The sequence below is a fragment of the Vicugna pacos genome, unplaced genomic scaffold (genome assembly GCF_048564905.1).
Source record: "Vicugna pacos unplaced genomic scaffold, VicPac4 scaffold_19, whole genome shotgun sequence".
NCBI classification, from domain to species: Eukaryota; Metazoa; Chordata; class Mammalia; order Artiodactyla; family Camelidae; genus Vicugna; species Vicugna pacos.
Window position 1 is genome coordinate 64,847,595 of NW_027328740.1, and position 17,882 is coordinate 64,865,476.

Here is a 17,882-nt window from a genome sequence, read left to right on the forward strand (position 1 = left end):
TTGGAGCTCCGCAGCTTGCTGCCACCATGGACGCTGTGCTCTTGCTTCGCCCACTGTACAATGTTGCACAAAATAGGACCTAAGTAACTCTCTCTTGAAAGAATGATTATATGATTGCTGGATGATGCTTGAGAGTCCTTGTGATGATGTCTTTTTCCCAGAATTTCCCCTCTTCTTTACTATGCCCTTTCCCTTCCTTTCCTCCAGCCTGTGTTTCAGCCTGCCTGTGGCATTGATTTTCCTTGTCTGTGGACTCTTCCTTTCACTAGTTCGTGATAATGTTACATGTGAGATGTGGAAACTTGCTAGATGTCAAGAAAGAGGAAATCCATTGCATTCTAGTTTTTTTAGAGTGTGCTATTGTATTATCGATTGAAATGAAATCAGGCTGACCCATTGAGCCATCCCCTGAGCTCTTTTTGCCTTCCTACAGGTGATACTGCTCTCGTTGCTGCATGTGCCCTTCCCCCAGACTTGGTTTTGGGGTTGAGTAAGTCACCGTCACTGGAGCCCTCTCTTTAAATGATGAAGAGAACATTTGCTCTTTCTCCCTGTTTGGGGACTTGGATGAGATGAGGCAACAGATAAAGAATGGAGCCCCACCTCATTCTGACCCCCGCTCTTTCCGTTCCTTTCTCCAGGGGAAGAGTACAATTCAAAAATATAAAGATTGTGAACTAATGAGATAGACAAGACAACCGATCATTTATTAAATACCCTTTCATGCCAGAAACAAATGTATTATACACACAAAAAGCACATAAAATACGGTAGTACTGTGGTTACAAACGTGGGTCCGAGTTCGAGTCCTGGTCTGGAGTGACAAGTCCTGTGAGATGGAGAATTGGTAGGTCGGCTTAGCCTCTCTTGGACTTGTTTTCTGTCCTGCAGAGATGGGGCTCGCTAGGCGTCCCTCCCCCGTAGAGGTGCTGAGGGGTGTAAAAGACACGTGTAGGCAGACCGAGCACAGCTGCTCTTTCCTCGTAAGTGCAGGATAGCATCGCTTTTGCGGTGATGGCTTTATGACTGCACCGTGTAGACTCTCAGTGCTCCAAAGGGATGCCTTGCAGATTGGAGATGGGATTCTCACTTCTGTATATACCCAAGGATTGTGTTATTGGGCCTTGCTAATTTGACTCTATTCTTTAGAAAGTACATAATGTAGATATATTTTTCAAACATGCATGATTTTTTCTTTTATTATTTATAGTTCTACCCTCTCATCTCTTGGTGTGACTTTTCATGGAATCCAGGAAACAGTCCTAAGCAACCTGCCTCTTCACACTTCTCCGTGGTGGTTTCCTTCCCTGACTAGAAGAGGGTTTTGCATAGGTAATTTTGATTGCTCCCCTTCTCTTGGAGACTCTCTGTTTTTCTGCCCATCTCTCACCTGTCCATCTGTCCATTTCTCTACCCACTCATTCTTCTGACTTGTTTCAATAAGCATTTCAGGCAGCTTACAGAAGAACAGGTACCAAATAAACAGGTGAGAAAATGGGGCCAAGTTCATACAGTGAGGCTAGGAGTTGAGCCTGTGTGAGAGTTGCCAGCGTGAGACACACGCCTCTGCCTTGTGACTTATAAGATAGACAACATCAATGTGCCTGAAGCTCCCAGCAGACACAGGGAAACAGGGTTTGTGGGAGATGCTCATTGGCTGTGAAATAAATAAGTGGCTTAGTAGAAGCCCAGCCTTTCCAAGTACTAAGGCTTAGGAGAATATTTTAGTGTCTTCCAAAATCAGATTATTGCATCTTTTCTTTTTCAGAGTTTTATGTATAGTTGGTTTACATTGTATACCTGGAAATTTCTCCAAAACTTCTGCCCACGTGAGTCCCATGACTCGGGAATGGGGTGGTTCTGCTCATTGACGGGTGTTGGCCAGAAACGGAAAATGACAGCCTCAAAGGAGCCTGGGATTTATCAGTTATGTTTTGTCAGTGCTGTAGATTTCAGAAAATGCTTTCACCTTTTCTTTCCATCTGAGGCAGCAGCGCGCTCTCTTACCAGCATCAGGAGCTCAGGGCCACGGGATGGTGGGGGCTGACTGCACTGCCGTCAAGACAGCTGAGCTAGTCACTGCAGGTGTGGTTCTTTTACATACTGCAGTTCATGCTCTTTACTAGAATGTTTCAACAGGGAGTTAATTAACTGAGTTAATTAACATTTTATAAATATGATGCTTTGTTGAAAAGACAGTCATAGGCAGAATATAAGTTGTGATCACTTTAAAAATGGTTTCATTACTGAAATTTCAGTAGGAAAGATCCAGTTTATCTTATTTCCGCCTCTCTTTAAAAGTAACAAAGAAACAAGACAGAAAAAGCAGAGGATGATTTCTGTTCTTCCTCTCGGCTTGCAGGTGCCCTCACCTCCAGTGGCATCCATCCAGACACCAGCACTGACACTGGCCGTGCTCAGAACTGCCTCAGCCCTGAAGACACATCTGACAAATGGAAGGGGGCCGCGCCCTGTTACAGCAGGTGCTCTCACTTTGTGGGTCCTTATGTAACTGCGCGGTGTTATTCAGGATCGCCCTTTCTACACTTTGTGACGCTGCTGCGGTGTCTCCTAGTTATTTGTTTCTGTAAGTACTCGTGTAATTTTCCAATGTGTGGTACTAGACATCTAAAAATGCATTTTTCAGATGAAAAATAGTGTGTATTTAATATAAATGTATGAAAAAAGGGTCAAATGGATCTATCCTGGTGCCAGTACTCAGAGATAATAATTAACACATTAACATCTATTTTCTGTTCTTTTCATCAGTGTGTATTACCTCTGTCATAAAAACCAGCGAGCAATGTGTGCCTGTATACTGTGTGGAGACCTCCATTTTCCATTCGGCTTATTACACATTTCTCTACAATATTCTATCTCCCCTGGCATGATTTTTAATGACTAGTATAGCATTCTGTCTTGTGGAGTCCTCGTCCATTTTACTTTGGACTTAAATAAACTTTTAAATTCCAAGTATACTTAACTGAAATTCTGAAAAGAGATCTGTTGTGGTACCGAAAGTCCCCTACATCCCTTCCCCTTTTTTCCTGAGAGTAAAAACTGCTGACAATGTGGAGTATATATTTCATGACCTTTATGCCTATGTCATATAAATAAACACATACATACACGTATATGAGAAATCTATGTCTATGTGTGTGTATATATGCTTTATTGAAAAATAAGGCCATACTATATGTTTTCTGCAGCTCGGTTTATTCACTCAGGTATATATCACAGACGTCCTCTCTCTCCAGACTCACCCGGTCCTTTCAGATAGAGTAGAGGGTTTTCCTGATATGCAGGTTTGGTCTCTTGTGTAAGGACACCTTTCGTGGGAGCGTACTGTGGACAAGGCCTTGGACCACGCCGAAACACCGGAACTTTAGTGCCCACAGCTCACCGTGATTTACCGCATCATTGTCTTGATGGTGGACACTTAAGTTTTCTCCATTTTCCACTGTCAGAAAGGGTGTTTGACTGGCATACTTCTTATACAAACATTGCTGTGATCTTGTATGAGTATTATTTTCGTTAAGGTTTCTGGAAATTTAGTCCTTGGATGTGACAACTACATAAATCACAGGCTCCTTTCAAGTGAATCAAGAAATTCCTTCTCCTGTGGGGCATGAAAAGATGTAGAATAACTTATGTAACCAATTCTCTATCGCTGGATATGATTTCACTTCAGCTTTTCTTCTCACCATTGTAAACAGTGCTGTGTAAATGCTCTGATAAGTACATCTTTTTGAACTGAATTTTTCTAAATGAAACGATTCCAAAATGTGGAGTTCAGCCTGTGTGTACACACGTTTTTCAGAGTTTACATATCCATTGACATGTCATCCTCCAAAAGATCGCTCACAGTTTGTTCTCTCAAAGATGGACACTAGCTAGAATATCTTTTAAAAATATGTGCCAATATGATGAGCAAAAGTACTTTTTCATTGTTTTAATTTGCACTTGATGACCAGTGAGGTATTGAGCATTTTTCACTCATTAGCCATCTGACTTTTAAAAAGTGAATGATCTCTTTTGTCCTTTGCACACATTTAAGTGAGGCAGCTTCTTGTTGCTTTGTGACAGCTCTATGTATATTATGAACATTAACCCCTTGTCTTCATCAACATGTATCAGAGAGCTTTTCCTTGTCATATTTTGCCTTTCATTTTGTTCAGTAGGTTCATTTTTGTTGTGGCCCAAAATAATCTTAAGATTGTAAATGTCTTCTTTTTGGGTTTTATTCCTGATATTATTCTTAGAAATACTTTCTTATAATGGTATAAATTTCTTCTGTAGGTTTTTTTAATCTCTAAGATGGAGATGATGATGGTACTTGTTATAGTGAAGAGAAGTTGAATTAATATGAGCAAAGAATTATATTCGCTGTTATTAGTACTTTCTAATATTCACATCACATTCTGTAATTTTTCTTGCGGTCATTATGACTGGAATAGAATTTGTTTTTTCCAGGGGATTCTCTGATTGTCCCAAGACAATTATTGAATTCCTACTTTGCTTTTTAACTTGAAATCCCACCTGTAAAGAATACTTATGTACACTAGAGTCTCTTTTTGAGCTCATGGTTTATTTTTATCAATCTTACTTTCTTACACTAGCACTATATCTTACATATTGTAAACATTTATTTAATATCTGACAGTGCGATTTTTTGATTCTCTTTTCGATCCCAAATTTTCTTGGTTAGTATTATGACTTTATTATTCCTGAAGAATTCTAATATAATTTTTCAAGTTAAAAAAAAAAAGAAGTGCTCTCGTGGGATTTTTTAGTACTTTTGAATTATCTTTAGGAGAACGTGCATTTTTACAAAACTGCTTTCCTGCATACAAAATGTTGATGTCTCTACTTTCACACCTCTTACTTTACCCCACAGTACAGTCCTGTACTTCCTCCATGTACAACATGGGCATTGTTTTTGAGTTTATTCCAGATTATTGTTGATGTTTTTGTTAATTATTTAAGTCAGAATTTTTTGCTATTGTGTATTTTAACTGTTAAAACTGACACCTAGGAAGGCAGATTCGGTTTGTAAATACTCACTTTGTAACTTCTCATTTAAAATTGTAAGTATTAAGTACTTGTTACAGAATCCTTTCTTTTCTGTTTTTAAAAATTTGTTTCCAAGATTCTCAAAATGGTCATAGCAAAGTAGTATAGGTGGGGACAGAGATGGAGAGAGGTAGTGTGGCTCATGTACAAACTGTGAGCACTTTCATGGCTGTGTTTATGCTGGAAAAGCCGCTGAAGAGTCCAGGATAAAACAGGGGTGGCTTTGTATGCAGTTGAAAGCCAGCTTTCTTGCCTGGTGAAGCCTGGTGGGCGTGACAGGTAGATGATCAAGGTCGAATGGAGGTTATTGGCTGCACAGAGCGCTGTGTCTGAGAACTGGAGAATATCGCCATGGGAAATGCTTGGTGCCAGGAACAAAGCAGAGGAGCTGGGGACCCTGTGTGTTAAGGAATTTCCAGCCCTCGGAGTGGGAAGATCAGACTCTGCATTCAGATCTGAGTTTGAATTCATCCTCTTTAGTTTACTTGTCCTCTGACTTTGGTCAAGCTATATACCCTATTTCACTTCCTGTTTTCTTATCTCTCAAAATAGGAGAATTACAGCCTGCTGCCAGATTGTTTGATCAGGTTAAATAATTAGTGTCTATAAGATGCCACGTACAGTCACAAGCTCAGTGAGAAATGGGCTGTCACCTGTTCTTCTGCAACTCAGTGCTTGACAAGACATGTGGGAAAGCCAGTCCCTAATTTGTGTGTGATGCAAGTAGGAACAAAATTAATGTCTTGCCTTTCCCTAGCAGTATACTTACAGCTTTGCTTCATTTACTTCTTTCCTCCTTTCCTTTCCCCTTTCCCATCCTCCACCAAAAGATCCTGAGACTCTCTCAGAATAGTAGATTCAAATTACTTTAAAGGTTGGCTCATCCTCATGAAATGATAGTAACATAAAAAAAATCTGTGCACATCCCACAATACATTGTATTTGATTTACACACACACGTGTGCACACATACACACACACAATCAGGCTACCTTCCACTTGCAGAGGGATAAGGACCACTTTTTCTGAGTTTTCACTCACTGAGCTTGAGAACAATGTCTCTTACACAGACTTTCACCAGGCTTCGTGCATGGTGTTTTTAATTGAATTTCGGCTTTGTGGCCATAGATATAGTCTCCTAATAGAAGAGAGAAAGTGGAGACATAGACATTCTGCTGAGATATTGGTGTCATCATATTTTAGTTGGAAAGGACTTAAGACAGCATAGAGTCGTAATATTATATGGGTGAGAATCCATGATGTTGTAACTTGGACAAGAACATGGACCTTCTGCCGTCTTGTCCACAAAGGTGAAGAGGCAACTGGGCAGGGGATGGTAGGGATCCTTCTTGCTTGAGTTCCATGTTCTTGCTAGTTTTCATTGCTCAGTTGCCTTTAGTTTATGTCCATGAGGCCTCTCATGGGAAGGTCACTCTGTCCTGATAGATTGAGTTTCTTATCAGCAAAAAGCTCTGGACCCACTCATATTTCCCAGAGTTTTCTGCTGACCTGCTGACACTTTATATAATTGAGACCTAAGAAACTACAGAATATAAAATCCTTATTGTTATTGTTTGCCCTCGAGTTCCATAGGAAGGGGTGCTGTCTCAGGCTGTCTAAAGCCAGATCTGAACAAAGATAGGGTGACAGGCTGTGCTGCTGGTCCTCCACAGTTGAAGGGGATTTCCAACTTAGCTTTATATTCAAGGCAGATGAGTTCAAATCTTGCCTTTACCAGTTATTATCTTTGTGAATTTGGGGAGAAACTGTACTTTTTTGTGTCCAAATTTGTTTATCTGTAAGTAAGTTCAGTATTTATTTTAAGGTTTCTGTTTTAGAATTGAATGCGCTAATACTCTCATTTATACCTAAACTAGTGATCTCATGGTTCTATGCTGGTGCCTTGGTAGTTGATTACTAAGGGACTCCGCAGTGAGATTGGGGGTGGGGGACCCTGGATAATAGAGCTTATATTCCAGGATATGCTTGTAAAAGACTGGATGTGCAGTGGATTTTTAGTAAATATCTACTCCTTTCCTAATCTGCATTGATTGTGTATATATCTTTATACTAATATATGAACAATTTTTATTGCAATTTAAATATCTTTGTAGTATTTACAATATCTAGTTATAAAAATACGTGAAATAAAAAGATTTGAATTTATTTTCTTTTCAATAAGCAAAACAAAATAAAATAGAAAAGAAAAAAGTTTTGAAGGAGTAGAAATAATTTTATTTCTGTGGAATCAATTCCTTGTAATAGGTTTTTTGTTCATGGTGTTAAAAAGCATATAAAATTGATAGGTGGTGAAATACTGGAAATGAGGAAACAGTGGAGACATACTACCTCTAAGGCAGTCAATTTGTTACCAAGTCCAAACTCGTTCTGCTTGCTGCATGACAGGCCGATTAATCGGGAGATGAGATGTTGGAGTAAGGAAAAGAGACTTTATTTGTAAAGCTGGCAGACCCAGAAAATGGCATATTGTTATCCAGTAGAACTCTCTTCCCCAGGGCAGAATTCAGTCTCCTTTTATACTAAAAAGCGGCAGGGATGTGGCTGGTTGTTGCAAACTTCTTGCTGTATGAATTGTTTGTCCTTGAAATCCTTTGTTCCTGCAGCTGTCCATGTGGGTCAAATTATGGTGCCCCTGTAAAACCTCCAAAAAAAAAGAAAGGTTATTCACTATTTTACAACTTGCCATCTATACATAAGTGTAGAAGAGCAAATATCCTTAAAGATCAGAGCCCGGAGAATAGGCCCTCCTGGATATTTCAGGCTAAAGGCAACTTTCTTTTACAAAAGGTGCAGAGATAGCAAGTCTGAGCCTAGAAAACAAGGTACAGGATTAAAGCCAAATGAACACATCTAACATGGAGTGAAATTTGTTCTTTCTATTACAATTTCTTTTTCTCCCTCATAAATAATTTTAGTAAGAAACATGAGCAATTTTTTTATTTTTGCTTCTTAATAAAGGACTACAACTACAATTTAGTGAGCAGGGATGCTGTGCGTGCCTTGGTGTCACAGCAAACTCTTGTTGGTGGTGCAACATGCCTGATGCCCCATGAGTGTTGGTGAGGGTCCCCCTAACCAGGGGCTCTATTCAGGAACCACCATATGCGCGTTGACCTCTGGCACCTCTTTTTCAGCTGCAGGAAATTTTTTCAGATTCTATGATAGAAAAATCACTCCAGCTAGGGATAATCAGGGAATAAAGGAAGAGGAAAAGGGCTTGAAGTAGAGTAGAAGAGAAAGACAGAAGCTCAGGGAGCCTGGGGACTTGGCAGCGCTGCCTCGGGAGAGAGAGGAGCAGAGGTGTGGATGGGACCGGCTACGGAACCAGCTCCTGCAGCTTTCCCTGCACCCAAGCCACACAGCTTTTAATAGGGCCCAGGACTCTCTCCTGGCTGGATGTCACCCTGGGCAGAACCTTGAGAATCGAAGGTAAGGGGTGGGCAGCACTCACCTAGGGGGTCACTGAGGACTTTGGTCAAGTCCACATTGACTTTTCCAGTCAAGTGCCTTCACCTGTTCTTTATCTCAGGATCTGAGAAGCAGGAGCAAGGAACTCAGGGAGAGATCCAGGAAGATATCTGACTGTGTTAAGAGACGACAGTCACAGTGACACTGGGAGCGAAGACACTTGCAGCAAAGTAAAATAACTTCACAACCATTGCATCAGAGCTGCATGTGTGAGAGAGCCTAAGCCTGTCTCAGAGTGCAGGGGACAAGCGGAATGGAATGGTAAAATTAACACTGACAATTGAAATTTTGTTAAATAGCCTGCTACTTTTAATTTTATCACTTCAATGTATGCAGGTGTATTTCTATGAGCATTTATAGGTTCACACAACACCACCAGCCCCTCTTGCCCCCATGGGGGATGGGATTTCTCAAGCACAGTGCCCCTCCTGCTTGCTTGGGCCACGCTGCGGGTCCTCACCTGGGGCCGGACTGCTACAGTACACTGAGTCCCCGAGGCACGGCCTGGGATACATGACAGGAACAACTGTGCTCTTGGCTGAGGGCCTCCATTTCCCCCTGCAGTGTAAGAATGCCGGTGACTCAGTTAGAAGCATGCATCCAAGCCGTCCTTCCGTGTCATCACCATCTAGAAGCGGTGCCTGAATCTTCTGAATTTCTGCAGAATGTGGTTTACAATCACCTTGAACAAGTGAGTGTGTGTCCTCTTTCAAGTGGAGGAGTTACTGCCGTTTTCCTGGAACTTACTCATCACTAGTCCATCTGATTTTTCTGTGCTAGGATTCAGTATGGCCTGCTAATAACTCTGCAGTCAGATCTAGAAACCCTGATGAAGAGGATTATTTATTTTCTTTCTTTATATGATAGTATTTTACTTTCAAATTTCTGAGTTTTCAGTTCTTGGAGGAATTTTTTCGGGGGTTGGAGAAACAACTTTGCTCTTACCATCTTTGTGACCTGTTGCTATATGCGTCTCACCTGTCTTCTGTCACTTGTGAGGCGGTTCTATTTTTGACCCTGTCCGGGTTGTTCATATTTTAAAACATAAAATCTGTAAAAGTACAGTCCCTTTTACTCTGAAGACATTCCACAAATACTCCTTTAATCTGGGTATGGTTTTAAGAAGACACAATAATTGGAATATATACTTGCAGGTTGCCAGTGCAAAATCCCCAAATTAATAGTCGAGCTTAACATCTAAAATCTTTCTAATCTACCATGGATTTGTATGGATAAGTGAAGTAGTTTGCTAAGAACTCAATCCTCCCAAGCTGATGCTCTGCCAGATGGTGGAGCCGAGGGACGAGGGTGTGTCCTGCCCTTCCTGAGCTGACAGTTTCATGGCAAAGACCTTCACCAGGTGAAGAAATTGAAGTTTCTTCTAAGAACAGTGGGTCTGAAATGAGTCCAAAAGCGTGGGAGAGACACAATCACATTTGTCTCAAGTAGGGGAGAGTGGCTGTGGGGCCACTTGGGAGACTCATGAGTCCAGGTGGGCAGTGTTGTTGGCTTCCACTTGAGCGGTGGGACGGTCAGTGGGTAAAAGCGAACAGATTGAAGGCATGTTTAGATGGTAAAGAGGAAAGGATCAATGATTTCTGTGAAGGTAGGATGGAGTAAGGCCCAGGTTTCTGGGTGGATTAATGAGTTAAATAATGGTCCTGCTGTGTTCTGAGGAGGGAAAGCAGCAGAGGGAGTTCTGGGGGAAAACTGATGAGTTCAGCTGTGGGTAAAGTGAAAGGCTGTTAGATGTGTGGTCTGGGAGCTCTGGTGAGAGCCAGTAGTGAGTAGGGGGCGGGGAGAGAGACTTTCAAATCATTTTGTCTTGTGAAAATACATACAAGAATGAGTAATGACACAACCCCTGTATATTCTGGATTTAAAACCCAGTAACATTTTGCTATATTGACTGCAGGGGTTCTTAATTTTTTAATAGAAATAAAATAAATAGAAACAAAATAGTGGAGTTAATGAATATCTTAGAGTTGATGTGTGTCCTTGTATGTATTTTCATACCTCATCTGTTTATAAACATAATCTACAAAAAGTTAACTTGCTTAGCATTAGAGTTAAACAGAGGGACGTGACACACTCTGTTGGTGGTTCAAGGTGATTTCTTGGGCAAATTATGTAGCCTCTCTGTGCCTTAGTTGCATCTTCTGTGACTGCCCCCATGCCCCTCATCACAGCTGATTTCCTAGACTAGAAGTTGGGAGGGAGGCTGCTGAAGGGAGTAAGAGGTGGCAACTGCTAGGGTCACTGAAGAGAGAGACAAAAACAGATTAAAGCCGAGAAACTGAGTGCTAATACCCTCAAAGGAGAAAGAATCCCTTAGTTTTTTGAGCCACTTAGCCTAAGAGAAAGAAAATCATGTGGATCCAAAGCTCTTGAGCATATGAGTATTGTGGGTGGGAGGGTTTCATCAGAAAAGGGTTGAGAAAAGGCCTTTTGGTTTCCCTTTACGTTTCCAGTAAGGATGAGGCGCAGAAGAAAAACCACCCGTTTCACAGTTGAAGGTGCTGTTTTGTGCGAAACTGACCGAAGGTTGGAAACCATTCATCAGTGGTGCTGGCAAAAGAAGAGACTTCTGGATTGGGTGGGGCACTTGCTGTGACTTCCAGGTGACCTGCTGGCTGGGGGCTGTGAGGCGGGCAGTAGGTTTGCAGTGTGACCTGGGTATAATCCCTGGCATTGAGGCTGCTGATCTGACTAGCAGAGCTGGGCAGACACCGTCCTAACGGGGCTGCTCGGGATGAGGCCTGGGACACCTGCCATGCTGAGGGCGAGAGGAGAGCTCCCCTGAGGTTGTGTCCCTGTGAAGATTAGAAACGTCCTCCTGCAGGGGAGGAAGAGCCTCTGAGCAGCGGGCCGGATGCACAGGCAAGACCAGCCTGAGCACGGAGATTTCAGGAAGCCGGAATTCATACAGGCCCGAACAGCCTTGTTCCTGAGAAACTGGAGGGAAAAGATGCTGCAAATGCAGGCTAAGTTCAGACACTATTGTGTGTCATGAGTGATAGGAAAAGACTGTTCAGGCAGCCACGAGAGAACCCTGTGGTTGTCCCAGTTGGGCGTCACACAGGAGGGAGGAGCAGAGTTATATACTTTGCCACTTATTAGCTGTGTGACTTTGAGCAATATCACCCCACTTCTCTCTATATATATCTACATCTGTAAAGAGACACAGTGACAAGCTCGTGTCATCAGAATGCTTTGTTTAGCTCTGATCCCCTTTGTCCAGTCCTGTCAGTGCTGCCCTGCAAGGTTCTGCAGCGGCTGCTCTTGCCCTGTGATGGGAGGGCATAAAAGGGCATTGTAGCACCCGAGGGCAGAAAGGGGTTGCTTTAAAAGCAGACATGTAGCCTCCTGCAGCTGCAGACCTGCAGGCAGTTTGGTTCATGGTCGTGGAGAGGACTTTGGAGGCCTTAGCGTCGTCTTAAGACTTGTTTTCCCTTGGGGACCTGATTTGCCTTTGCAGATTAATGTTGAAGATTTGGGCTTCTGGCAAAGCTGTTTTCAGAGATGGGTATATACGTAAAATATCATAAAATAAAATGATTTATTTAACGTGAGCGACTTTGCAGCTGTTGGGAAGAGCTGTGTTGGCCTGGTCTCCACGGGGGACACCAAGGGTCAGCAGAGCGTGCGGGAGGGAAGGCAGCCTGCAGTGCTTCTGCGGGGGGTTCTCCCCAGCATGGTGCTCTGCTGAGTTGACTCTTCTCTGAGTTTGGTTGCCAGAGGAGCAGACAGCAAAGTAATGAGTTCTGGAGGGATTGTATAATGACAGGAAGAAATAGGAACCTGGAGATTTTCTGGACTAAAACACGCTTTTGGTTCCTGATTCTCTGTGTTCCATTACAGAATTGATGAGTTGTGTCTATTCTGGGACTTCATTGAAATAAACGTTCAGCCTAAATGTTAAGGGATTTGGTTTATTTGGCTGGAGGACTCGAGCCGGGATGACAGCCTCTCAGATCACTCTGAGGGACTGCTCCCAAGAGGTAGGGGAGGAGCTAGGATAAATAGAATCTTTACAACAAAGATCAGGTAATTGGAACAATAAAATATTGCTTGTTATCTAAAGAAAACCAGATATCTCAAGTTCAAGTATTTACTGCTTTTCTATGTATGGTGGGAAGCAAACATTTGCGTCATTGAATTCATTCCTTTGGCAAGCCCCTGGCTATCTAGGGCCAGTATCCTGTCCTTTCTTACTCTGAGTCTGCTCAGAGGGCACCACTGTGAGTGGCTGAGAGGCCGGGCTGTAGGCATGTACTCGCTGGGGTTTGGCAGCAGCCGCTGATGACTCGGATTCAGCATTCTTTGTTTACTGTCATGGTTGCAGTATTTTCATGCACATTGTAGTATTTTCATTCACAGTGTTCCCCCTTGGTCCTAAATTCGACCAATATTTTGAGAGAAATTTCATGACCAATTTTGTCCCACATTGCTAGGATGGCTCATTCCTAGTTCAGGTGAAGAATCTTCTGAGTTGCCATTCAAGGTGTTAGTTTTTTTTATCAGGCCCTGTTGATACTAAAAGTTCTCTGGATCACCTGTCTTACTACTCTATTATGATCCAGGAAGTGTTTAACCTTCTTTGCTCATTCCCATACCTAGAATCACACTATTATATTTATTTTATTCAGGGTTATAAATTTTATCTGTTTCTTCAAGATGTTTAGCCATCATCAATCTTGTGGGCCTAGTTACATATTGGGAAATGTAATAGACAACAATTTTATAAAATAGACAGGATATAAGTAATACAGCTAGTAACGTTAATAAAGTCACGAGTAAGAATTTAATAGTCGAGAAGTTGTATTTTTGGGTTAAAATTTTGCTTGTGTTTCTGAGTTTGATCCTATGAGAAAGTTCATATTTATGGTCAGGGTCAGAGCAGGTATTAATTGGCCAGTTGAAATCTCCCACCTTGTAAGATCAACAGTGGCCTAAACAGAACTATAATTTCTTTTTAGAATAATGTTTCTGAGGGCTACCTAGTTAGAGCCTTGTATTAGGGAAACCCACCAAGGTAACACAGAAGTACTAGACATAGGTAATTTATCATAAACTTAACAATTGGAGTAGTTCATAATCAAAGGTTGGAGAAATTATCAAAGTAATTGGTATACAGTCCTGGTCCGGTGTCTTGGGTCAGCAGTCTAGCTCAGATGTCGTCTTCTTCTCATCCTGGTATGGAAGCTTTTTCTCCATTTGGGCATTGTTTTAAGGTGAGCAGCGCTCTATAGGCCAGTGCACTGCAGGGGCTGTTTCAGATAGGAAATGAATCCGAGACTCCGTTTCCTTCAGCTTTGGTGTGTATGGTCTAGTTAAGAGTATCTGAAAAAGGGTCTTTCCATTCAGGTTGGAGACAGTTCTTTAAGTCATGCCTGTTGCAGTATGTATAATCCCCTGGCTGCAGGTCATGGGGTATTGGAATTTTACCCAAGGATAGATTACTGAGCTTCAGAATCAAACCTAGAGTATTCTTTTCATAATTCAATTAAACTGTACAGCAGTGTGACATAACAGCAAGGAATGATCTGGGAAGTGTCTTAGTAAATATGGACCTCAATTAACAAAACTAGAATTTAATATCAACTAAAATATAATTTTTTTCTCTCTAAAGTTACCCTCAGTTTTCTCAAATATAGCCAAATCAAGATTAATTTCTTTACAAATTAAATCTGATTATTTGATCATATAGGCTTTTTAAATTGACTGTGTTGGAAGTTTTAATACGGAGTCTCAGGGTAGAATGTTAATAAGGTTTTCTAAGGCCAAGAAAGCCACGTCAAGGCTTTTCATGGATTTTTGCCTTACAGATTTAGGTAAATTCTTTTCTCTTTAAAATCCTTAAAATACCTTTATACTCCTATATCTCTTAGGAGATGATCTCCCTAATTTGTCTGATAGAGCCACTGGGGACCTAAGTATTTTTAGTCTTTTGAGGGATCAGATAGAGAGAAAAGATAACTGTTCCAAGTCTGTATACATAGTTATAATTTATCAAATTGCTGTGAACCATAACTAGCTTAAGGAGAAGAGATTCTTTATGTCTGGGAAACAGGTTAAAAGGCAGTAGTATTTCAAACAATATCAAAAATTATAACCATATTCAGCTGGTTAATCAGTCCCATGTAACTAATTCTTTTAATGAGAGTTTTCATTAGAACTTTAAAATGTCTTACCCAGTTTAGTTCAGTGCTGTAGTTTGAAATTTATTAGAAATCAGTAAATCTCCTTGAAGAGAAAGCATTTTGCAAAACCATCAGAAGAAAACAATTAACTGTCTATAAATGACAAAAGATTTAAAAGCATGGTTAAACACCGTTACACTATAATCAATAAAGAAACCTGTTCACTATACCCATAATTATCACTGGTAACATTTCAGATAAACCAGAATTTTAGGGAGTCCATATAATTTCTACAATACCTATATTAATAATATTTCTCATTCAATATAACCTTAGAAGTTTTATGATTCATTTGACAATTCCATGTTATTTAAAATGCCAAATGAAACTTTATAGTTAAAAATCTCTCTTTGGGATGTTTCAGGGGCCTTCTGTAGCATCCCAAACTTAACTGGAGATTAAAAGAATTTTAATTAATTAAATTAATTTTTATTTAATTAATTAGAATTTTATATTTGGGGAGCTTTTTGAAAGATTTCAGAACACTTGATCAGATAAACATATAGATCACTGTAATGTAGTACTAATTCATTAACAAGAAAATATGTCAAATGTAAAGGCAGAACAGATCAGCTAAGTGGTATAAGAAGTTTTACAATCTGTTACTGAAGGTGGATTAATATTTTAAGAAAAATTTTTCCTCTTAACAGAGAGAAAACCAAATCTAATCTTGTTCCAGCTAACTTCTAAGATTCATTTACGTTGCCCAATTTGATTCTAAACTTAGCCAATTCTGACCACGTACAAAACTTTCCTCAGGGTTCCTTTTCCACAAGCCTTCCACAGCTTTCTATACTTATATTAGTGTGTCCCTTATTTTGTCTTCCATTCAGAGGTAACCAGCTTCAGGAGAAAGTCACTATTTTTCATTAACAAAGTATTATTCCATTCTTACATCTTCCTTTACGCATTTATATTACTTTCCTAGGATACTGAGATCATTCCCTTACTAATAGAGACTATTTCTGTGTGATACCAACCATTTATTAATATTTCTAAACACCTTTAGTTTCACTGTAAGAGGAAGTTAAATGTTAAGTAATTCATATTTCAATCTTATTTTATCTGAAAATGGCATAGATATTTAATAAAATCTTGTCATTTAACTTAATTTAGCACAACTCTAGAATTTAAAGATATCAAACATTTAGAGATTATTTTAAGCATACATTTTAAAAATATATTTTAAATATTTACCCAAAGCTCTCATCTCATTTGCATTTAATTTACTTAAAATTTTACCACAGCACATTACTGTTATTTTTTTTTTGACAAATCTGCAACAGATATAACAGGATCTTATTTGACTTTCATTAAACCTAGGTACAGTAACGGTATTATAGTTAAGATGGATGATTTTAAAGATGTCTATATTTATTAGAACATACTTAAACTAAACAATATCAAATATTACCTTAATACTGAATATTTTCCAATTCACATGACACTGAAAGTCAATTTGTTAAGTTTTTATTTTAAAAATACTTAATTTTTAAGCTCTTATATTTTTACATCAATTAAGCAGAGCTCTTTGACTTGGAAATTTTTTTTTTTAGCAGTAGAAATATCTCACTTCTATAATCTGTATGCAGGCTTATAAACAGACAAAAGCTAGAGATCTCATAGCTTCACTTTAAAACTTACTTATATTTATAATAATAGTTGGAGTAAGCTGAATTTGCTTGCTCAAATCACTAAGGCTTACTATTTATGAAACAGATAATTAAGATTTCCTCACAAAGTCTGAAGGACCCGTCAGAGTTCTGAGTTCTAAAATGCCAAAAATTTCATGGCCTCAAGTTTTATTTCGTTGAGCTAATTAGGCTCAGTCCTAGGTCACTGTTTGTTGTATTTATATTTCTGATCTGCAAGACAAAGACACTCTCTTCCAGGTCCCCAGATAAATGCTCTGTCACCCAGACCCAATTTTATCTCCTTAATTGGCATTTTTGTATCAGTGAGAAGAGCTGTAAACAAAGAATTCCATGTTTTAAAACTAAGGTTTTCTTTATTTTGTCTTCCAAAGCTTGCATAAGACATTTATTAAGGTCTCTTTTCCTTGAGTTATAAGTTAAACCCAGGGTAAACCTATATTTTTTTTTTTAGCTACTCAAATTACTTTTTAGATTTACGTTATATTGGACGTCTCAAATAACTATATTGGTTTCCTTTAATTTGTTCAATTAATATTTTCAGAGGGATAGACATGTGCCCAGCCTTATAATACCAAGAAGGGGAAGCGTTTTTCCACTGAAACATATCTATCCCACAACATAAGCAAAAGGTTTATATAAAGACCATCTAAATATACCAATTTCACAAACTTTTATCTCAATTTTATTAAATCTTATACCTTTAATTTTTATATTTATTAAGTTTAATCAATAATTCTTATTTCTAGAAGGAGTGACAGAAACCTTTTTTTTGTGGGTGTACATTGTATATAATTTTATAGAAGTCTCTAGGATGCCCAAGTTTCAGCCAAAGAGCTTAGGCCCTTCTCGATTTTTAATTTCATTAATTGGTCTGTTGTCCCAATCCTTGATCAAGTATTTCAGTCTACATATAAATATATGTTAAACTGTGGTAAATAAAACGGACTTGTTTGAACTTTAATGTTGGGGGGGAGTAGGTGAACTCTTTGGCCCTTTTTTTTTAACTTTACGTAGTGTAGTATCAAAACCCTGTATGTAAATCCAAAAATGTCCATTTTATTTATCTCATTCAAAATAACCATATAAAAATATTTATCCTTTTGGGATAAGCCACTTATCTGTTTTTTTGACATTTTTACAATCCTTTTTCCAGTTATTCAACCTAATTAACATTAATTATACTAAGTTTTTATTAGCATCTCTAGAAACATTTATCAGAAAGGAAAAACAAAAATGTAGCTTTTCAAACCAGTTATATTTTTATATCTGAGTTCTTAGGTTAACCATTAGATATATTTTTCTGCATTTAAACTTTATTTTAATAGGTACCAATAAAACAGCCGTTTATAATGAGATCTCTTTAAACTTTCACCAATTAAAAAGTTTTTCCAAATTAAAAAATCCATCATATGGCCATCAATTTATATATATATAAATAAATATATATATATATATATATATA

General features: G+C 39.2%; 1 protein-coding gene across 1 annotated transcript in view; it reads left to right on the plus strand.

Annotated features, from left to right (window-relative positions):
- Positions 1-17,882, plus strand: part of LOC140693124 (uncharacterized) — an 843,637-nt gene that overhangs the window by 343,516 nt on the left and 482,239 nt on the right. Inside the window, exons 7-8 of the mRNA XM_072957183.1 lie at positions 2,363-2,483; positions 9,127-9,253. Of these exons, the coding sequence (XP_072813284.1) occupies positions 2,363-2,483; positions 9,127-9,253 (248 nt within the window). The remainder of the gene's footprint in view (positions 1-2,362; positions 2,484-9,126; positions 9,254-17,882) is intronic.